Raw genomic sequence first — 16335 nt, 5'->3', positions numbered from 1 at the left:
TGTAGATGATGCTGATGTCACTAGCAGGTGTGTAGATGATGCTGATGTTACTGGCAGGTGTGTAGATGATGCTGATGCCACTAGCAGGTGAGGAAGAGCATGATGTCACTAGCAGGTGTGTAGACGATGCTGATGTCACTAGCAGCTGTGTAGACGATGCTGATTTCACTAGCAGGTGAGTAGACGATGCTGAAGTCACTAGCAGGTGTGTAGATGATGCTGATGCCACTAGCAGGTGAGTAGACGATGCTGATGTCACTAGCAGGTGTGTAGATGATGCTGATGTCACTAGCAGGTGTGTAGATGATGCTGATGCCACTAGCAGGTGAGTAGACGATGCTGATGTCACTAGCAGGTGAGTAGATGATGCTGATGTCATTAGCAGGTGTGTAGATGATGCTGATGTCACTAGCAGGTGAGGAGGAGCATGATGTCACTAGCAGGTGTGTAGACGATGCTGATGTCACTAGCAGGTGAGGAGGAGCATGATGTCACTGGCAGGTGAGTTGATGATGCTGATGCCACTAGCAGGTGAGGAAGAGCATGATGTCACTAGCAGGTGAGGAGGAGCATGATGTCACTGGCAGGTGAGTTGATGATGCTGATGTCACTAGCAGGTGTGTAGATGATGCTGATGTCACTAGCAGGTGTGTAGACGATGCTGATGTCACTAGCACGTGTGTAGATGATGCTGATGTCATTAGCAGGTGAGGAGGAGCATGATGTCACTAGTAGGTGTGTAGATGATGCTGATGTCACTAGCAGGTGAGGAAGAGCATGATGTCACTAGCAGGTGTGTAGATGATGCTGATGTCACTAGCAGGTGTGTAGATGATGCCGATGTCACTAGCAGGTGTGTAGATGATGCTGATGTCACTAGCAGGTGTGTAGATGATGCTGATGTTACTGGCAGGTGTGTAGATGATGCTGATGCCACTAGCAGGCGAGGAAGAGCATGATGTCACTAGCAGGTGTGTAGACGATGCTGATGTCACTAGCAGCTGTGTAGACGATGCTGATTTCACTAGCAGGTGAGTAGACGATGCTGAAGTCACTAGCAGGTGTGTAGATGATGCTGATGCCACTAGCAGGTGAGTAGACGATGCTGATGTCACTAGCAGGTGTGTAGATGATGCTGATGTCACTAGCAGGTGTGTAGATGATGCTGATGCCACTAGCAGGTGAGTAGACGATGCTGATGTCACTAGCAGGTGAGTAGATGATGCTGATGTCATTAGCAGGTGTGTAGATGATGCTGATGTCACTAGCAGGTGAGGAGGAGCATGATGTCACTAGCAGGTGTGTAGACGATGCTGATGTCACTAGCAGGTGAGGAGGAGCATGATGTCACTAGCAGGTGTGTAGATGATGCTGATGTCACTGGCAGGTGTGTAGATGATGCTGATGTTACTGGCAGGTGTGTAGATGATGCTGATGCCACTAGCAGGTGAGGAAGAGCATGATGTCACTAGCAGGTGAGGAGGAGCATGATGTCACTGGCAGGTGAGTTGATGATGCCGATGTCACTGGCAGGTGTGTAGATGATGCTGATGTCACTAGCAGGTGTGTAGACGATGCTGATGTCACTAGCACGTGTGTAGATGATGCTGATGTCATTAGCAGGTGAGGAGGAGCATGATGTCACTAGCAGGTGTGTAGATGATGCTGATGTCACTAGCAGGTGTGTAGATGATGCTGATGTTACTAGCAGGTGTGTAGATGATGCTGATGCCACTAGCAGGTGTGTAGACGATGCTGATGCCACTAGCAGGTGTGTAGACGATGCTGATGTCACTAGCAGGTGAGGAGGAGCATGATGTCACTAGCAGGTGTGTAGACGATGCTGATGTCACTAGCAGGTGAGGAGGAGCATGATGTCACTAGCAGGTGTGAAGATGATGCTGATGTCACTGGCAGGTGTGTAGATGATGCTGATGTTACTGGCAGGTGTGTAGATGATGCTGATGCCACTAGCAGGTGAGGAAGAGCATGATGTCACTAGCAGGTGAGGAGGAGCATGATGTCACTGGCAGGTGAGTTGATGATGCCGATGTCACTGGCAGGTGTGTAGATGATGCTGATGTCACTAGCAGGTGTGTAGACGATGCTGATGTCACTAGCACGTGTGTAGATGATGCTGATGTCATTAGCAGGTGAGGAGGAGCATGATGTCACTAGCAGGTGTGTAGACGATGCTGATGTCACTAGCAGGTGTGTAGACGATGCTGATGTCACTAGCAGGTGTGTAGATGATGCTGATGTTACTAGCAGGTGTGTAGATGATGCTGATGCCACTAGCAGGTGTGTAGACGATGCTGATGCCACTAGCAGGTGTGTAGACGATGCTGATGTCACTAGCAGGTGTGTAGATGATGCTGATGTCACTAGCAGGTGTGTAGATGATGCTGATGTCACTAGCAGGTGTGTAGACGATGCTGATGTCACTAGCACGTGTGTAGATGATGCTGATGTCATTAGCAGGTGAGGAGGAGCATGATGTCACTAGCAGGTGTGTAGACGATGCTGATGTCACTAGCAGGTGTGTAGACGATGCTGATGTCACTAGCAGGTGTGTAGATGATGCTGATGTTACTAGCAGGTGTGTAGATGATGCTGATGCCACTAGCAGGTGTGTAGACGATGCTGATGCCACTAGCAGGTGTGTAGACGATGCTGATGTCACTAGCAGGTGTGTAGATGATGCTGATGTCACTAGCAGGTGAGTAGACGATGCTGATGTCACTAGCAGGTGTGTAGATGATGCTGATGTCATTAGCAGGTGTGTAGATGATGCTGATGTCACTAGCAGGTGAGGAGGAGCATGATGTCACTAGCAGGTGTGTAGACGATGCTGATGTCACTAGCAGGTGAGGAGGAGCATGATGTCACTAGCAGGTGTGTAGATGATGCTGATGTCACTGGCAGGTGTGTAGATGATGCTGATGTTACTGGCAGGTGTGAAGATGATGCTGATGCCACTAGCAGGTGAGGAAGAGCATGATGTCACTAGCAGGTGAGGAGGAGCATGATGTCACTGGCAGGTGAGTTGATGATGCTGATGTCACTAGCAGGTGTGTAGATGATGCTGATGTCACTAGCAGGTGTGTAGACGATGCTGATGTCACTAGCAGGTGTGTAGATGATGCTGATGTCACTAGCAGGTGTGTAGACGATGCTGATGTCACTAGCACGTGTGTAGATGATGCTGATGTCATTAGCAGGTGAGGAGGAGCATGATGTCACTAGTAGGTGTGTAGATGATGCTGATGTCACTAGCAGGTGAGGAAGAGCATGATGTCACTAGCAGGTGTGTAGATGATGCTGATGTCACTAGCAGGTGTGTAGATGATGCCGATGTCACTAGCAGGTGTGTAGATGATGCTGATGTCACTAGCAGGTGTGTAGATGATGCTGATGTTACTGGCAGGTGTGTAGATGATGCTGATGCCACTAGCAGGTGAGGAAGAGCATGATGTCACTAGCAGGTGTGTAGACGATGCTGATGTCACTAGCAGCTGTGTAGACGATGCTGATTTCACTAGCAGGTGAGTAGACGATGCTGAAGTCACTAGCAGGTGTGTAGATGATGCTGATGCCACTAGCAGGTGAGTAGACGATGCTGATGTCACTAGCAGGTGTGTAGATGATGCTGATGTCACTAGCAGGTGTGTAGATGATGCTGATGCCACTAGCAGGTGAGTAGACGATGCTGATGTCACTAGCAGGTGAGTAGATGATGCTGATGTCATTAGCAGGTGTGTAGATGATGCTGATGTCACTAGCAGGTGAGGAGGAGCATGATGTCACTAGCAGGTGTGTAGACGATGCTGATGTCACTAGCAGGTGAGGAGGAGCATGATGTCACTAGCAGGTGTGTAGATGATGCTGATGTCACTGGCAGGTGTGTAGATGATGCTGATGTTACTGGCAGGTGTGTAGATGATGCTGATGCCACTAGCAGGTGAGGAAGAGCATGATGTCACTAGCAGGTGAGGAGGAGCATGATGTCACTGGCAGGTGAGTTGATGATGCCGATGTCACTGGCAGGTGTGTAGATGATGCTGATGTCACTAGCAGGTGTGTAGACGATGCTGATGTCACTAGCACGTGTGTAGATGATGCTGATGTCATTAGCAGGTGAGGAGGAGCATGATGTCACTAGCAGGTGTGTAGATGATGCTGATGTCACTAGCAGGTGAGGAGGAGCATGATGTCACTAGCTGTTGTGTAGACGATGCTGATGTCACTAGCAGGTGAGGAAGAGCATGATGTCACTAGCAGGTCTGTAGACGATGCTGATGTCACTAGCAGGTGTGTAGACGATGCTGATGTCACTAGCACGTGTGTAGACGATGCTGATGTCACTAGCAGGTGAGTAGACGATGCTGATGTCACTAGCAGGTGAGGAAGAGCATGATGTCACTAGCAGGTGAGGAGGAGCATGATGTCACTGGCAGGTGAGTTGATGATGCCGATGTCACTGGCAGGTGGGTAGATGATCCTGATGTCAATGGCAGGTGAGTTGATGATGCCGATGCCACTGGCAGGTGTGTAGATGATGCCGATGTCACTGGCAGGTGTGTAGATGATGCCGATGTCACTGGCAGGTGAGTTGATGATGTCACTGGCAGGTGTGTAGATGATGCTGATGCCACTAGCAGGTGAGGAAGAGCATGATGTAACTAGCAGGTGTGTAGACGATACTGATGTCACTAGTACGTGTGTACACGATGCTGATGTCACTAGCAGGTGAGTAGACGATGCTGATGTCACTAGCAGGTGAGTAGACGATGCTGATGTCACTAGCAGGTGTGTAGACGATGCTGATGCCACTAGCAGGTGAGGAAGAGCATGATGTCACTAGCAGGTGAGTAGACGATGCTGATGTCACTAGCAGGTGTGTAGATGATGCTGATGCCACTAGCAGGTGAGGAAGAGCATGATGTCACTAGCAGGTATGTAGATGATGCTGATGTCACTAGCAGGTGAGGAGGAGCATGATGTCACTAGCAGGTGTGTAGATGATGCTGATGTCACTGGCAGGTGTGTAGATGATGCTGATGCCACTAGCAGGTGAGGAAGAGCATGATGTCACTAGCAGGTGTGTAGATGATGCTGATGTCACTGGCAGGTGTGTAGATGATGCTGATGCCACAAGCAGGTGAGGAGGAGCATGATGTCACTAGCAGGTGAGGAGGAGCATGATGTCACTAGCAGGTGTGTAGATGATCCTGATGTCACTGGTAGGTATATAGATGATCTTGATGTCACTGGCAGGTGAGTTGATGATGCCGATGTCACTGGCAGGTGAGTTGATGATGCCGATGTCACTGGCAGGTGTGTAGATGATCCCGATGTCACTGGCAGGTGTGTAGATGATCCCGATGTCACTAGCAGGTGAGTAGATGATGCTGATGCCACTAGCAGGTGAGGAAGAGCATGATGTAACTAGCAGGTGTGTAGACGATACTGATGTCACTAGTACGTGTGTACACGATGCTGATGTCACTAGCAGGTGAGTAGACGATGCTGATGTCACTAGCAGGTGAGTAGACGATGCTGATGTCACTAGCAGGTGAGTAGACGATGCTGATGTCACTAGCAGGTGTGTAGATGATGCTGATGCCACTAGCAGGTGAGGAAGAGCATGATGTCACTAGCAGGTGAGTAGACGATGCTGATGTCACTAGCAGGTGTGTAGATGATGCTGATGCCACTAGCAGGTGAGGAAGAGCATGATGTCACTAGCAGGTATGTAGATGATGCTGATGTCACTAGCAGGTGAGGAGGAGCATGATGTCACTAGCAGGTGTGTAGATGATGCTGATGTCACTGGCAGGTGTGTAGATGATGCTGATGCCACTAGCAGGTGAGGAGGAGCATGATGTCACTAGCAGGTGAGGAGGAGCATGATGTCACTAGCAGGTGTGTAGATGATCCTGATGTCACTGGTAGGTATATAGATGATCTTGATGTCACTGGCAGGTGAGTTGATGATGCCGATGTCACTGGCAGGTGAGTTGATGATGCCGATGTCACTGGCAGGTGTGTAGATGATCCCGATGTCACTGGCAGGTGTGTAGATGATCCCGATGTCACTAGCAGGTGAGGAAGAGCATGATGTCACTAGCACGTGTGTACACGATGCCGATGTCACTGGCAGGTGAGTTGATGATGCCGATGTCACTGGCAGGTGTGTAGATGATCCCGATGTCACTAGCAGGTGAGGAAGAGCATGATGTCACTAGCACGTGTGTACACGATGCCGATGTCACTAGCAGGTGAGTAGATGATGCCGATGTCACTAGCAGGTGTGTAGATGATGCTGATGTCACTGGCAGGCGAGTAGATGATTGAGATTGAGGCTTGTGTCTGGTTTGTGTCTGGAACTTGTCCATAAACGAAGCAATACTTGCAAAACATGCCGCCTAAGCGAATAGATCCACAAGTGGAATTAAACCATGAGTTGGAAGAAATTAAGATATCGCTAAATTTTATGTCTAAAGACATCTTCACCCTTACGCAGCAGCAAGCTAAGATAGTGACGCTGGTGGATGAAGTGAAGGATCTAAAAATACTTCTTTCGGAGAAGGATGAGGTAATGGGTTAGAGAGAAGAATTGATGACCTAGAACAGTATATGCGAGTAGACGAAGTAATCATTAATGGATTGGAAACAAAGCATCGAAGTTATGCCCGAGTAGCTGCAGCTGGCACTGGGCGTGCTATGGACGGGGAAAACGCATCGGTAGAGGAGCTGCAAACACTGGAGCAACAAGTGGAAACTTTTCTTGCAAAAAAGGACATTACCATTGACATGAAGGATATATCGGCTTGTCACCTGCTTCCCAGTAAGCAAAAGCCTGCTAATCAGTAATTCGCTTTGCGAACAGAAAGCGCAAGGATGACTTACTGCGACAAGCACGCAAGTTAAGGGGAAGTGGCGTTTACATCAACGAACACCTTACCAGAAAGAACGCAGATATTGCGAGGCAAGCGAGGAGTTTGTGGAAACAAAAGAAGATACAGGCGACATGGACCAGAAATGGTCGTGTTTTGGTCTGTACAAATGGGTTGCCTGAAGAATCAAAGGTGATCATGGTAAGGGAAACAAAAGACCTGGAACAGTTCAAGTAACTCTAATTGCAAACTGTATGAGATACATATTCAATACCATTGATAAGATTACTTTTCAAGATAAGAAGATTACAATTCTCTTTGCAAAAATGGGTGATGAACTTTATGAAGATTTACTTCTTTTGTTGTTTGACTTGTGGACTATCGTACGGACTTGTAGTGATTTTAGCTTAATTTATGTTTGTTTTTGTTACATTAGTCTATTTTTTATAAATGGCAGTATGTAATAATGATGACAATATATTACATATGGATGATTACAAGATAGATGATACAAATTATAGTATGACATTGAAAGAGATATTGATCCGGATAAATATTTGTGTAGTCAGCCAAATTGTCACTATTATACGGAGGAACAGTTTAAGAGAGGAGTGAATATGAAACATGCCTTTTCTGTAATACATTTAAACAGTAGGAGTTTGTGGAGTAACTTTTCAAAAATCAAAGACTTTTTGAACCTGTTGCCAAAATTTAGTATTGTAGCTGTTTCTGAAACATGGCTGGACGAAGACAAATTAGCAGATGTAGAATTAGAGGGATATTAAATGTTTGTAATGAATAGAAAAGATAGGAGAGGAGGTGGAGTCGCTCTTTATGTGGACTCAAGTCTGCAATGTAATATAATGGCTAGTATGTCAACCACTATTGGAAATATATTAGAATGTGTTACTGTTGAGATTCGTATGGAAAAACAAAAGAATATAATTGTTTGCTGTATACATAGAACACCTGGTTCATCATTGGATATTTTTAATGGGTTTATAGGGAACATGTTCAATTCAAATGGAGATAAGACAAATATTGTCTGTGGTGACTTTAATGTTGACCTGCTTAATCCAGGTGGACATAAGAAGACCACAGAATTTATTAATGCTTTTTATAATAGTACATTATTCCCAGTAATAGCAAAGCCAACAAGAATAACAACAGTATCAGCAACATTAATTGATAATATATTTTCAAATGATATTGGTAAAATTGATGGAGGTTTTCTAATGACTGATATTAGTGACCACCTGCCTGTCTTTGCATGTTTCCAAAATGTGTTTAAACCACCATTAGGTCCAACTATATATTCAAGAACAGTGAGACATAGAACATCTGAAGCAATTGAAACACTGCAAATGGAATTAAATAAGTGTAACTGGGATGAGGATTTATAGTTATGAATATCCAAATGACGCTTATGGTATTTTTTTGGAGAGATTACTAGAAATTTATAATAAATGCTGTCCAATTAAAACGATAACATACAAATGCAATATGCAGAAACTGTGGTTTACTAAAGGAATTATAAAGTCCTGCAAGAAGAAAAAATTATTATACAGGAAATTTATACATTCCAGAACTCAAGATGCTGAAAGCAAATATAAAACGTATAAGAATAAACTAGTGATTATAATTAGAAATAATAAGAAAGATTACTACACAAAATTGCTGACACAACATAGACAAAACATTCAGGGAACATGCAAGGTACTTAATGATTTAATACATAAAAAACTTTATTACTTTAATAAAGACAACGATACAATATGTCATACAGAGGAAATAGTTAAAGAGTTTAATGATTATTTTGTAAACATAGGCAATAATTTAGCAAAGAAAATTGTACCCATTCCAAATATTGGAATGGAAATTGGGGTTACATATGAAAGTCCAAATTCATTCTTCTTAAACCCAACCAATAAAGATGAAATATTGAAAATAGTGAAAGACTGCAAGAATAAAAAGTCAGTTGATAATGATGGGTTTGATATGTTTATGGTAAAAAATATTATTGAAAATGTTATTTATCCATTTACATATATTTGTAATCAATCCTTTAAAATGGGTATATTCCCAAACCAAATGAAAGTATCAAAAGTTCTCCCATTGTATAAAGGTGGCGACAAACATTTGTTTTGTAATTATCGACCTATTTCTCTGTTGTCACAATTTTCAAAAATATTAGAGAAATTATTTGTTAAAAGATTAGATAGCTATGTTGAAGTGAACAAATATAATGAATGAATATCAGTTTGGTTTCAGAGCTCATAGGTCAACAACAATGGCAGTTGTTAAAATGGTAGAAAATATATCACAATCAGTAGATAAAAAATTACATATAATCGGAGTTTTTTTAGATTTACAGAAAGCTTTTGATACCATCAATCACAGAATATTATTATATAAACTGGAAAAATATGGATTTAGGGGAAATGTATATTCTTGGTTAGAAAATTATTTAACAATAATCGTTTTCAATATGTTTTATAGTTCACTTGTCACACCATACCTAACGTATGGTATTGAAATATGGGGAAATACATATAAAACTAGAACCAATTTAATTTTCCTATTACAAAAGAAGGTTATCAGATTAATTAATTATGCACCTTACAATTCACCAAGTAATTCACTGTTTCTTCAATCAAAAATTTTGAAGTTTTATGACTTAGTTGATTTGTACACGGCAAAGTTTATTTACCAAGTTAAACATAATAAAATTCCTAAATGCTTGCAAATATTATTTACCCAGTGAGAAAGTAATTATAATCTCAGAGGACTATGTATATTTAATCAACCACAAGTACATTCTACATTAAGAGAACACTGTTTATCAAATAAAGGAGTTAAATTATGGAAGGGTTGCTGTAATGAGTTAAAACAAGCCACGTCTGTTTTTCAGTTTAAAAATATTTACAAGAGAATTACAATGGAAAAATATTCAACAGAATGAAAATTAATTAAAGCGGCTTGCTTTTGGTGTGGTGGACACTGGTCCACTAATGTGTTAATGTTAATGTTATGAACAGATGTTGTCATTAATGTGTTGCATTTATGATTTTAAAGTTAAGGGCAGGCACAATAAGATTTAGCTTCTGCCTGCACCAGGTCATTGTGTTTATGTTTTGAATGATTGGATTGAATGATCTGTAAATGACCAAACCGAAAAAAATAAAAATAAAATTAAGATGATCCCGATGTCACTGGCAGGTGTGTAGATGATGCTGATGTCACTGGCAGGTGTGTAGATGATGCTGATGTCACTAGCAGGTGTGTAGACGATGCTGATGTCACTGGCAGGTGAGTAGATGATGCTGATGTCACTAGCAGGTGTGTAGACGATGCTGATGTCACTGGCAGGTGAGTAGATGATGCTGATGTCACTAGCAGGTGTGTACTCGATGCTGATGTCACTAGCAGGTGTGTAGACGATGCTGATGTCACTAGCAGGTGTGTACTCCTGTTCACTCATGCCAAAGAACTCCCCGCTCAAGCTCGCCGTCTCTGCAGGATTAACGATGGCAGTTTACTAGAATATTTACATCTGTCAGACAGGTTGCTGATGTCATCAAGCTTCGTTTGAGTCTGCGCGTCAGAAAGGGAAGTGCTAAAAATAGCTAAAAACGGGCTTCACTTGTCTCAATTGAGTTCCAATGGGGTCGCTGTGTCTATTTCTTTTACTGTCTATGCTCCGAACTCACGAACGGACTCAAATGATTCGTCCTCTGAACTCCCGAACGGACTCAAATGATTTGCGCTCCGAGCTCCCGAACTGACTCAAATGATTCACATTTAAATTATAATTTCAATTTTATTTATCATTTTTATTTATGCAAAGTGAAAAAATGAATTTGTAAAGATTCATTCTGTAATGTCTATTCAATGCTTTTCTCATTTATCACAATAATAGTGATGTGCATTCTCAGTCCAAATTGATTGCATATCATCTAATTAATGAATTTCTGTTAATAACCCTGATCTGTGCTTCAGGTACGTTTCGTGAAGCCGGTGTATATGGGACAGTCTCTGCAGACGGAGATGTGGAAGGAAGGGAACAGGATTCACATCCAGTGCAAGGTGACAAAGCGTTCGGTGTGTGTGTGTTTAGTCCTTTAGTGTGTGTTCAGCGCTGATCTGTTCTGGCTCTAGGTGAAGGAGAGCGGAGACGTGGTGCTGTCTGGAGCGTATATAGATCTGCAGACGGATGTGTGTCAGCGCCGGGTCTCCGCAGGTCTGTACACACACACACACACACACACACACACACACATCTAAGACCAGACTCCGAGCACAGCGTGATGATGCGGTTCGTTCACAGAGCCTCGGCCTGCAGAGCGACCTGGTGTTCTCTGAGATCGCACGCAGGATCAGAGACGGCGGTCAGGAGCTGGTGAAGAAGGTCAACGCTGTGTTCGGATGGAGATCAGCAAAGACGACAGAACCATCTGAGACTGGAGTGAACCAGACTCTGCAGAATATCATTCATTCTCTTAACACAAGCAAAGATATCTGCCAAAGGGGTGAGGAATATAACTAACTATTAAGAGAATATATTTTTCTTACCACATTTGCAGATATTTTTGCAACAAAATAGTTTTTTTCTGTCCTATCACACAGTCACGTGTTTTATGATGCACATTTAAGTGTTTCTATCGTCGTTTATGTTCATGTTTTCTTACCAGATAAGAAATGTATCCTACTTTGTTGAATGGATACGTTTTTTTTATGCAAAGTTTTAGAATTTGTATTAGTTTCCATCAGGTGTTTTTTATTTTATTTATTTTTATGTGATATCCCAAAATGTGCATAAAAATTGGTGGATGGAAACAGTGAGACTGCAAACAATCCTCTTACTCGTGTTTGTGTCTTGTTCTAGTATAACTATCTGAACACTCATCAAGATGCATTTACTGTACAAGTAACAATTACATACAGTCAAGTATATTACAGATCTCTTCATACTCGATATAAAATTAGATTCATTATATTCATTATTAGATTCGTATATATTCAGATTTGAAAGGTTAAAGGGCAGAGCATGATCACTATACAGCGGATTCCTCACTGCTTCACATCAGCAATAATCTGGAGAAGACAAAATGATAACACTCTGTATTCCAGTGCTAATATATGAACATCACGAAACAAAGACATTTGCAGGAGATGCATAATGACCTCAGATATTAATTTTTATTATCTACTCAATATATTTATTTTTTGATTTTTATTGGTTAATGCTTAAAACAGGGAAAGAAATTCTGCCAAAGGTGAAAACTATTGTTTTTCTGAGCCGCTGACAGATATTTGTTCTTGTTTTAAACATGAACTCATTTATATTTCAGTAAATGCTTCTCGATTTAAGGATGTTCAGATATTTGAGCTGGAAAACAAGAGGAAGAGCATCATTCTCTGCGGTGAAGCATCATTCTATGGGATGGTACTGAAATGGTTCAGGTCATACTTAGAAGGGAGAGGCTATTATGTGAGTCTAGGAGAACATAAGTCTAAATGGATGTCCATGTCATGCAGAGTCCCACAAGGCTCAATTCTTGCACCGCTCTTGTTTAGCCTGTATATGCTTCCACTGAGTCAAATAATGAGAGAGAACCAAATTGCCTGTCACAGCTATGCTTATGATACCCAGATTTACCTAGCCTTATCTCCAAATGACTACAACCCCATTGACTCCCTCTGCCAATGCATTGATGAAATTAATAATTGGATGTGCAAGAACTATCTTCAGTTAAATTAGGAAAAAACTGAAGTCATTGCCTTTGGAAACAAAGATGAAGTGTTCAAGGTGAATGCATACCTTGACTCTAGGGGTCAAACAACTAAAAATCAAGTCAGGAATCTTGGTGTGATTCTGGAGACAGACCTTAGTTTCAGTAGCCATGTCAAAGCAGTAATCTAAATCAGCATACTATCATTTAAAAAACATGGCAAGAATCAGATGTTTTGTTTCCAGTCGAGACTTGGAGAAACTTGTTCATGCCTTTAACACCAGCAGGGTGGACTATTGTAATGGGCTCCTCACCGGCCTTCCCAAAAAGACCATTAGACAGCTGCAGCTCATCCAGAACACTGCTGCCAGGATTCTGACTAGAACCAGAAAATCTGAGCATATCACACCAGTCCTCAGGTCCTTACACTGGCTTCCAGTTACATTTAGGATTGATTTTAAAATACTTTTACTCGCGTATATAAGTCACTAAATGACCTAGGACCAAAATATATTACAGATATGTTCACTGAATATAAACCTAACAGACCACTCAGATCACTAGGATCGAGTCAGTTAGAAATACCAAGGGTTCACACAAAACAAGGGGAGTCCGCCTTTAGTTACTATGCTGCCCGCAGTTGGAATCAGCTTCCAGAAGAGATCAGATGTGCTAAAACACTAGTCACATTTAAATCTAGACTCAAAAACCATCTGTTTAGTTGTGCATTTATTGAATGAGCACTGTGCAATGTCCGAACTGATTGCACTATATTTTCACAGGTTTTTTTTTTTATATAAAATCATTTTTTAACTGTTTTTAAATTGATTTTAAGTAAACGTTTTAATCATTTTAAAATTTTTAATATTGCTTGTTTTTTTTTTTTGTTTTTTTTCTTCATCATTATTTTACTTTCTTTGATGTAAAGCACTTTGAATTACCATTGTGTACGAAATGTGCTATATAAATAAACTTGCCTTGCCTTGAAGAAGAACACCATGGCCTTCATCAAATTAAAATCTCTCGTGTTTGTGTCCGAGTAGAACGGTGGCAAGTAAAAGAAAAGAGTAAAAATTAAACACTGGACAGTTTTCCCAAATCATACGTCTGCAGGAGCCTCGATGATTATAAATATGCTTTATCTTTATCACAGTATCATTTCATCAAGCCTTGTGTTCAACTCCATATTTATACTGAAAATAAAAGCAGCTGTGATCTTATTCTAGTTAGCGTCTCTGAAATCAAGTGACAGCTGATTGGTTGATTTCACAAATATCTTCACACACAAAGTGCTTCATATTCAAACACAGTTTAGATTAACACTCATATAACTGTATGGTCTGTGTGAGAGGAATCAAATCCTGCGATCGTTTACTCTTCCTCAGCCTGAACAAGTGTTTTTTTTTCTGCTGAACACTAAAGATTGTTTTTTTGAGAGCAAACAGTTGACTGCACCCATTGACTTCTATGCTACAGGAAGAAATACTATGGAAGTGAATGGGTACCATCAACCATTTGGTGTTTAAAGCATCATCTTTTTAGCGTTCAACAGAAGACAGAAACTTATAAAAATATATATTTTTTTATTTATTTGTAAAATAAGCACACACAGTTAAACTTTTATTCCTAACTAGTAATTCCCAAAGCAAACAACTATGTGTCATTGTTGTTAACTAAGACTGAAACTACTAAAAACAGTTTTCTGTCATTGAAATAAAGCTAAAGTAAAATGATATAAATAAATTGTGTAAGCTACTACTAAATATTGTAGAAACTGAACTTTCTGTGAAGTTGCTTTGCAATGATTTATAAAGTAAAAAGCACTATAAATTAAATGAAAACAGTACTAAATTTGAAGTAGTAACTTTTTACAAAAAAGTTGAAATGCTAAAATTAATAAAACTGACATAAACATAAAGGCAAAAAAAATTAATAAAACTAGTTCATAAACCTCAAACTGCAACCATGAGGCTAAAAGCTATGCTATGTGTAACTCTGAGTAAGTGCTGTAACAGTTTCTAAAGACCTTGATGTTGTTTGGACGCCAGAACCGAGTGTGTGTGTGTGTGTGTGTGTGTGTGTGTGTCTCCTGTCCGTCCTGCAGTGAACAGTCCACCTGGATGTTCCCGTGTTTGGCTCCTGGGAGGATCTGAATCCTCTTAAAGTCCCTCCCCAGGATGATGATGTCACAGACAGAGTAGTACGCCTGTCCCACGAGCCCCGGACAAAACAACACACACAGTCTGACACTGATAATCACAGAGAGTTCTACATATCATCTGAATGTAATGTTTTGCTACATTTTTATTTATTTATTTAAATCGAGGAATCAGAGTTTTAAATGTTTTCCTTTACGGTTAATAATCTCTGCTGCTGCTGTTACACTCACAGTCACCAACAGCTTGAATCATCTGGACTTTTTGAGTCAAATATTTTGGCAATTTTTTTTTTTAGCATTTTTATTTTATATTATTTCTTAATATATCAGACAATATCTTCCTTCATTTTGCATGTATCTTGTTTATTCTCGCTTATAAACTTTTTGTTGCTCTTTTTGTTTTGTAGTTTTTTTTATCCTCATTTGTAAGTCGCTTTGGATAAAAGCGTCTGATAAATGAATAAATGTAAACTTATCAAATTATTGCTTCGTTTCCTTACATGAATATCGAAATATTCAACTCAAATAAACACTTGTATGATGCAGTATTAGACTTAGAATTTAATTTGGGGTCCTGAAATACCCTAAACACTGCACAGAGGTTAAGCTGACCATTGCTACATAAATAAAATTAAAATTGAAACTCATCCTATTTTGTTTGAATTTTCCCTTACTAAATTATACAGTTACTGATGGACTGTGGGACTACTAACAGGCTATTAACAAAAATGTGTCTCTATACCTCTATTCTCTTTATTAAAACTTGATCTAGTAGCCTACATGATAGAATCAGATGTTTTGCAAATCTGCTCGAAAGACTGATCTCAAATGATTCCCGAAACGCGATTCGGAGTCCGGATCTGAATCAAATGTTTTGCAAATCCGCTCCGAAATGCACATCAGCAGGAGACTCCTAGGTGGATCCGCTTTCAAGTCGCCAAACCTGCGTGACTGTCAAATTCGTTTGGGTGCCGCCCAGAAGATTAGCTCCGCCTCCGAGCGGCGCCGTCAAACAGCGGATCCTGAGCGGACCAGTGTCGGATGCTCGGACGCGAACCCGCACGCGACCTTATTGCAACGGTTGAGTACAGCACATCAAGAGCCGACATCAGTCGAGAATTTCTTTGCTGGGACACTGTTGCGCTGAACCCTCTTTTGAGTAAGTATTGATATATTGCGACATTCACAGCATTGGTTTTTAAATCATCGTGTATATTAATGATTGTAAGACGTTGTTTGATATTAGGAAAACTTTAACATGTTCACTCGTGGATAATGGTTTAGCGCTAACTTCTAGCTAGCTGTGCATTATTAAGTTTGCATTTTTGTAATTTTGGTCTCGTGTGTGTGTGTGTGTGTGTGTGTGTGTGTGTATCTGCCTCTTTATAGTGAAAATTAAGCTTCAGCATTTTAATCACTGTTTGAGTTGGTTCAGACAATAGGCCACCTGTTTGAATATCAAAAAGTGCGGGCTTATCTGCTAATGTTAGCTTGAAACCATCCACCATTGATTTAACATAACCGCTAATTTTACACAGTTTAACAA

At 41.1% G+C, this 16335-nt stretch overlaps 2 protein-coding genes across 6 annotated transcripts in view; both read left to right on the top strand.

Annotated features, from left to right (window-relative positions):
* Window positions 1-10348, top strand: part of LOC127966859 (uncharacterized) — a 207328-nt gene extending 196980 nt beyond the window's left edge. The window contains exon 2 of the mRNA XM_052568178.1: window positions 10119-10348. The gene's annotated coding sequence lies outside the window, so the exon portion shown is untranslated. The remainder of the gene's footprint in view (window positions 1-10118) is intronic.
* The window catches only part of LOC127966862 (peroxisomal multifunctional enzyme type 2-like), a 228952-nt gene that overhangs the window by 208448 nt on the left and 4169 nt on the right, over window positions 1-16335 (top strand). The window contains exons 2-4 of one of the 5 annotated variants that reach the window (XR_008155714.1): window positions 10899-10985; window positions 11058-11139; window positions 11227-13644. Coding sequence is in view for 4 of the 5 variants with exons in the window: in XM_052568186.1 (XP_052424146.1) it covers window positions 11227-11445 (219 nt within the window). In the remaining variant the exon portion in view is untranslated. Of the gene's footprint in view, window positions 1-10898; window positions 10986-11057; window positions 11140-11226; window positions 13645-16335 lie in introns of those variants that run through there. The other 4 variants (XM_052568187.1, XM_052568183.1, XM_052568185.1 and 1 more) reach the window with 4 other exon arrangements.

The sequence above is a fragment of the Carassius gibelio genome, chromosome B10 (assembly GCF_023724105.1).
Source record: "Carassius gibelio isolate Cgi1373 ecotype wild population from Czech Republic chromosome B10, carGib1.2-hapl.c, whole genome shotgun sequence".
Classification (NCBI taxonomy): Eukaryota; Metazoa; Chordata; class Actinopteri; order Cypriniformes; family Cyprinidae; genus Carassius; species Carassius gibelio.
The sequence above is the reverse complement of the archived record's forward strand: the minus strand, read 5'-3'. Positions and strand labels throughout refer to the sequence as shown.